The sequence below is a fragment of the Vombatus ursinus genome, unplaced genomic scaffold (assembly GCF_900497805.2).
Source record: "Vombatus ursinus unplaced genomic scaffold, bare-nosed wombat genome assembly UNPS02015172.1, whole genome shotgun sequence".
Classification (NCBI taxonomy): domain Eukaryota; kingdom Metazoa; phylum Chordata; class Mammalia; order Diprotodontia; family Vombatidae; genus Vombatus; species Vombatus ursinus.
In genome coordinates, this window is record NW_020954950.1 from 1 (window position 1) to 7,031 (window position 7,031).

Genomic DNA, 7,031 nt, shown 5'->3' on the forward strand with positions numbered 1-7,031 from the left:
TGAAATTATTTAGTAGAAACTATTTTGAGGTTAAGCCCATTCTCTCCAGGAACAGAGTTGTTATAGGGGAGAGTATGCCCTCCAGTTATTGGGAAGAAAGGCTTTGTAACTTCTGCCTGTGATATATCTTCTCAGTAAATCTTCATAAAAGCTAACTGCTATTAATTTGTTAAATGATACTAAAGCACTAATCACTAAAGGGCATTGATAATATAAAAGAGATAATAACTATAACTGACAATTAATAGTAGGCAATATACACCAGAATGGGAGCTTGAGCCAATAACATTAGAGAAAGACACTCCTTCAATCCCTCAGCGTTGAGACCTCTCCCCCAAGGAAAAGACACAGCTACCCTCTCCTGTAGAGACACAACTCATAAGTGGAAGTGGGAGTCAGGATAAGAATCCTCAGAGTTTACAAAGCTAGATGCAGTAAATCACTCTCAGTGAATATAAAATACATTGGATTTATGCCCACAATCATCAATTTTTTTAATAATAATCATCAAAGAGACTTTAAATTGCATAGTATATTCCTTGATAGAAATGATAGTTTTCTTTTCAATCCAACCAGTGTTTATTGCCTATCTCCTACATGCTTAACCTGCCCTGAGGCCTGTGGGAAAATAGAAGAGAATGGGACAGCTACGTGGCACAGTGGATAGAGCACCTGCCCTGGAGTCAGGAGGACCTGAGTCCAAATCTGGCCTCAGACCAAACATTTGACACTTACTACCTGTGTGACCCTGGGCAAGTCACTTCACTCCAATTGCCTTGAAAAAAAAAAAAGAAAAGAAAAGAAAATAGAAGAGAAGCAGCTTAGGGAAACAGAAAGAACACTCCACATCTGAAGTTGGAAGATCTAGCTCCAGCGTTTGCATCTGTGTTACTGGGAGCAGGTTGACTTCTCTAAGTCTTTTCCTCATCTAAAAAAATATGGATTATATACTTACACTCCCTGTCTCACAGAGTTGTGAGGAAACCTTGGCATACTGTATGAATGTGAGCAATTGTAGCTGTAGGTAAAGGCAGCACTTGCAGAGACTAATGGAGGATTTTGAACCTCAAAGAGCTATGGAACCAGGAGGTATGAAGCAAGCTCCAGAAGCTAGATCCATGTATGAAAGGAAGTCAGGGAAGAGATTTCATAGATTTAGAGCTAGGAGGGACCTTAAAAATCCTCCAGCCTGCCCACCCCCATTAGATAGATGAGGAAACTGAGAACAATAGAAATTAAATGGTTGTATCCAAATTTAGATAGACCGTAAGAGGCAGAACTAGATTTTGAACCTAGGTCATCTGACTACAAATCCACTGCTATTTTAAATGCTCTAAGCTTCCTTCACCATGAGAGCTGGCATTGGCTGGCAAGGTTTCTTGAAGGAGAAGAGACATAAGCTAGACTTTTCAGGCTATGCTGTAGATAGGTTTACAAAAGGGTAATAGATAGCCAAGAAGTGATGAAATTCTGAAGGCATTGTTCTTGACAAATTTCCCCTGATGACTAATAAAGATGGTAGAAACCAGCAGCTATTCATGACTAGTGATGCCCAACCAGCCACTAAAAAGACTCCTGATGCCCAACCAGGCATTATAAAGCCTGCTGGGGGTCACTAGCCACAGGATGAAGATGCCAAAGATGGCAATGCTTGAGATTTTCTTGATTCTTGATTTACACAAACCTCTGAACCTCAGGAAGAACTTTGCCCCTAACTCCGGGGACCTCTTATTCTTTTCCTTAAACTTAGCCACCTTCTCCCCAATTTTTCTGAACTTCTCCTCTGCATTGGCCCATTGGAGCTCTTCCACTAGGCTGTACACCTCATTGGTGTAATGCTCACCCCTATTCTTCTGTACCAGGCTCTCCACTATATCCATCAGCTCCTTCACTTGCTCTTCCTGCTCCCTCCCTGTGGCCCGGTTGCTGAAGGCACAGACCCGGTCCCCACATTGTGTAACCAGATCTTTCAGGGCCTGGTTATCTGTAAACTTGACGTAATCCTTTATGGACCCCCCTCCAAGATCTTCCTTGCGGGTAAAAAGGATGACTGTGTGCTTCACAACATTATTCCCAAAGATCTCCTTCACTTTCTTCATGGCTTCCTGGTCCTCTTCAGTGTGGCGACCTAGCTGGATCACCATGATCAGCGCGTGGGGCCCCGGAGAGGAGAGGAGATAACATCGAAAGACTTCTTGAGAAATTAGACCTTCAGTAGACACTTCTAGGCTAAAGATATCAGGAGTGTCAATGATCTCAATTTCCTCTCCACCCCACCTCCGGCTCCCTTTGCTGCAGATCTTCGTCACTGGCGCCCCCGAAAGCTGGGACACAAATACATTCTCCCCGAGGATGCTGTTCCCTGTTGCACTTCTCCCGGTTCCTGTTTTCCCCACTAGGATTAGCCTCAGCTTGGTCTGTTGTAGGAGCTGTCTCTCCTCTCCTGAATCTGTAGGGAGCAAATATTATTCACAAATCAAATCAACCTTTTCAGGATGATCCGGGTACTCACTGGGGCTTAGTTTTCCCATTTAACAAAAAGGAAGAAAGAAAAAATTAACAAAAGAATACGCATTGTGAGAACTAGCCCTCAGAACTGACTGCTCTGCCTCCTTCTCAGTGCCCTCAGCCAGAGACCCAGAATTGCCCTGGCCACTCAGGCTTGCCCCCTTCAACAAGGCTCCATGCTGCGTTCTGGGCTCTAGACCTAGTTCTGCCACTAATACCATGTATAGCCTCCAATAAGGAATCTCTCCTCCTCTCTGAGCTTTGGTGTCCTTATCTGTCAAGTGAATTTACCTGTCCTAAGTTATCTCTGGGGTCTCCTCCAGCTCTTACTTTCTTTGAGTCCATAGGTACATACCCTGATCATTAGCTTCGTTGTAAATTTCCATTAAATACGGCTTTACTGTTAGTCCACAAAAAGTGGTAATACATGACAGAGGCAGCTGAGTGACACAATGTGCTCTCTGTGGAGTCAGGAAGACCTGAGTTTGAATCTTTCCTCAGGGACTGACTATGTCTATGACCTGGGCAATTCCTTTAAAGAATCTCAGCATCAAGTTCCTTACTTGTAAAAGGGGAGGTAACAATAATACCTATATTACAAGATTGTCACAAGGATCAAATAAGATAATGCGGGTAAAGTGTTTTGCAAACCCTAAAAGGCTAAACCTTGCTACTTACTGCTAGTACTAGTTTAGATGGTGGTCATGTTACTAACCTTGAATATCTCTCAAACATCTGAGCTAGCAGAGAACACGCTGACCAGAGCAACTCTTCCTCTACAAAGCAGTAGGTATTTCCTGTTAGCCTTGACATCTTGAGCTAGGAGGGGGGAGCATAGTACCAAGCCTAGAAGTTTTCTGCCACCTAAAATTCTAGCAGAAAGTGGGCATCGGTGCCCTTTCAAAAATATTCCTTACCATAGGGGTTTTCTTCATCTTTTGCCACTTTTCTTTCTCTCATGTTTACCTGGAACAGCCACAGAAACAATAAAGTTTAAGTAAATAGAGGAAATTTAGGGTGAGTCATTACTATTGGCATTATGGATCTGGACAGAGGAAGGGCAGGGTAGAGACTGTAAGTATGGTTGGCAGTCAACTATGGATGTTTCATGGACTGAGGCCATTATGCATAATAGGAAGCACACTGAGATTGTAGTTAGGAGACTTTGGCTCTAATCCTGCAGGACCTTAAACAGGTCAATCTTTCCGCCTAAGTCTCAGTTTCCTCATCTGTAACTTGGGCTAGATAATCTCTCAGAATCCTTCTTGCTCTGTGATCCTCTGTTCCATCACTGGGTGCCTCTGTTCCATCAATGACAATTGATTCATTTTGTTAGGTGAGAATTATCATCTTTCAAAATCAAAATGCCCAGTATGGTTAACCCACTAATGCATACTACCTTATCAGATGGGAGATGGAGGTTCAAATCCTAGAGCAGGCACTTATTAGCTATGTGATACAAGGCAAGTATCTTAACCTCTCAGAGTCTCCTTACCTGTAAAATAGAGGAGTTTGTTAGAGGTAATAGGGAGCCACTAAAGATGTTTGAGTGCAGGTATAACATGGTCAGATCTGTGTGTTAGGAATAGCAATTAGACAGTTGTATGGAGGACTGAATGGAGACTTTATTCTTTATTAAAGGGAATTCAGGGATAAGCCAACAAGGAGAAGAACTTGTAGGGGTGGGGAAGTTCCACAGCTCCTGAAATTATAGATTCTGACAGAACACCTCTTTCCTTATGTGTAAAGCTGGCCCTGCTGAATCTCAGAGCCAAACGGGAATCACTCCTGATGCGTCCAGCTTTGCCTTCTTACATAAAAATGAGACCCTGAAACCTCTGAAAAGTGAACGGTAAATGGTACCAAAGGCCATTTAGTTCCATCAGCACAAAAACTCTGGGACATCCCAGCTTTTATCTCTTTCCAACCCTACCCTCTTTCCTTTGTGAATGGAAGATCTGGTCCCTTCAGGGAATAGGCCCAGAATCTGCCATTGGCTGACAGAATAACCCCTGAGGGGAGTTTACTGACCACAGAATCCCTTCCTATTGCTCTAGGCCAGCAGTCAGGTAGGTCTGAAGTGGACAAAGATCTCTCTTTTGTTCACCTCTCCCACCACATCTGCTGAGCTACTGGCCCAAGGCTGGGTGTCCCTTCCAATGCTCCCTTGCCCACCAAAGCTCAGCTACTTTCCTCCTAGCCCTAGCTGGCCAGGAAGTGCTGCCTCTGAACTGAGGCATAGTCAGGAAAACTCCAAATATTAGAGCTAGAAGGAACCTTGGAGTTATCTAGTACAACCCCTGATTTTTACAGAAGAAGAAGCTGAAACTCAGGGTTGGAAAGAGATTTATTTGCCCAAAGTCTTGCAGGTGGGAGCAGAGCAGGTACCAAAATCCAAATTCCCTTTGGTGAGAGACTGAGGGAAGATGTCCATTCACAGACAGGGAGAAGTGAAGGACAAAGAATGGAACCTGTCTAGAAAATGGACTTGGAAAGTACAGAGAAGACTTTAAAGGCATTGGGAGCTTTTATTTGTAATTTATGGAATAAAACAAGCATTTCCATAACATAATACAATAAAAAGATGATTGCATATAAAACTGCCAATCTACTATGTACAACCTCCTATTCCTTTCAAATATACAATGAAATTATCATGTAAATTTCTTTCTTTTTCTTCTTTTTTCTTCCCTCCCACCCCCCCACCCCAGAGATGAAAACCATTATACACAAATATGTATATGTATGTAAAATTATTCCATACATACTTCTATTTATCAGTTCTTTTTCTGGTTGCAGATAGCATCTTTCTTTATATGCCCTTTACAGTTAATTTGTGTGTTTACATTACACAAAGTAACATTTGCTCAAAGTTGTTCTTAAAACAATATTGCTGTTATTATATACAATGTTCTCTTGGTTCTGCTCATTTTACTGTTCATTATTTCATGCAAGTCTTTCCATGTTTTTCTAAAATCATTGAGCTCATCATTTCTTACAGCACAGTAGTATTCCAAATAAAATAAACACTTTTATTGAATTTAAAAAAATGATTTTAGGGGTGATTAAGTTTTTTATTTAAAAATAAGGAAACAAAACTTAAAGTGATACAAAAAAATCATTAAAGTTCATCTTCAAAATATTTCATTGAGTTCCCCAAAAGCTATGAGACTATTTCTTTAACTTGTTTTTTAATTCACTGCTTTTAATTCAAAATATTTCTAAATCAACTGCATGGATTGTCCTGCTCTAAGGAAAGCTATCTTCTACATTAGGTAGCTCCTATTTACCATCTTACTAATGGACTTGCTCATTTACATGGGTCTGAATTCTTTTTGTGATCCTTACAATATATATTTTACATAGTATGTGCATATATATGTGTACATACACATATACATATATGTGTGTGTGTGTATAATTTACTAAAAAATGAAATCAGCCTTGAATTTGTTTCTCTCTGGATGACCTAAAGCTAACAACAATAAAAGCTGATGCAAAGCATGACAGCACCTGCCAACTCACAGCAAATGGCTAGCCCACATTTCTGGGACTTGGTGGGTTTGCACCCCTAGGATTATAGCTCATGACCCCACTACCACCACCACCGTAAGTTTACCTTTAATAGTCAGTGAGATGAGAAAATTAGTTCAAAGCAAAGGTATTTAATGAAATGGCTTATAACAAAAGGAGCAACAAAATATAATATTGCCCAGAAACCTGGGGCACACTCCAACAGATACACACAGCCTCAGTAGGAAGATTGAATACACATGGAGAACACATATAGAAGGAACATATATGTCACAGCACTTGGAAGGAGATGGATTTCAATTCACATCTCTTGAGATGCAAGGACACTGATGTTTTTGTAATGGGAATAGGCCAGTGAGAGCCCAGTGCTTTTGAGCATGTCTGGCATGCTCAGCATGAGCTAATTTCCCACATGACTTTGGAGCATGCTCAGGTATTCTATTTCTGATCTATTAACCACAGAGTGAAGAGATGATTTTGATATGCTACTGAGGTGGATATGAGAGTGCATACAAAAGACTGTTAATGGGCAGCACAGACCTTTTCCTTGTCTTGGTGGTGAACAAGGAGGATGAGCCACAAAGACCCTCCTCTAGATGAGAGAGGGACCTCAGTTCATCACTGATCCAAAGCTCCCATGAAGCTACAAGTGCATGGTCCTGCTATTTCCAAGAGGGGGCATAGCAATAGGGTCAGTGACCTCCTGCCAGCTACCTAGCTCCCCACCTGGGTTCATGGGGCTCTTATTCTTTGCCACTTTTATACTTTCTTGCTCTTGGGTGAAGCAGTTTCAGAGAAGGCTGCAACCTTGTGAACTTTGAAAGGCTGGGAGAGGGAACCACCAAAGATTTGGGAGCTGGAGTCCATACCACATTTTTGCAGACAGCTGAGACTGATGAGGATCAGAGTCTTGAGTGGCACGTGCTTGATTGGCATAGCAGTTGAAATTATTTAGTAGAAACTATTTTGAGGTTAAGCCCATTCTCTCC

The 7,031-nt window shown here is 41.6% G+C and overlaps 1 protein-coding gene across 1 annotated transcript; it reads right to left on the reverse strand.

The window, feature by feature from the left end:
- Positions 1 to 774: 774 nt before the first annotated feature.
- On the reverse strand, positions 775 to 5,078 carry LOC114031395 (GTPase IMAP family member 1-like). Its single transcript, XM_027846454.1, has 3 exons — positions 3,908 to 5,078; positions 3,426 to 3,474; positions 775 to 2,449 (listed from the first exon to the last, which is right to left on the reverse strand). The coding sequence occupies exons 2-3, from the start codon at positions 3,466 to 3,468 to the stop codon at positions 1,533 to 1,535; spliced, it is 960 nt and encodes a 319-aa protein (XP_027702255.1). The 5' UTR covers positions 3,469 to 3,474; positions 3,908 to 5,078; the 3' UTR covers positions 775 to 1,532.
- Positions 5,079 to 7,031: the final 1,953 nt, after the last annotated feature.

Bases quoted from the DNA above. Each gene is read 5' to 3' on its own strand.
- LOC114031395 (XM_027846454.1), bottom strand. From the start codon at position 3,468: ATGAGAGAAAGAAAAGTGGCAAAAGATGAAGAAAACCCCTATG. The intron at 2,450-3,425 runs GTAAGGAATATT...TGCTCCCTACAG, and splicing joins AGATGAAGAAAACCCCTATG to ATTCAGGAGAGGAGAGACAG.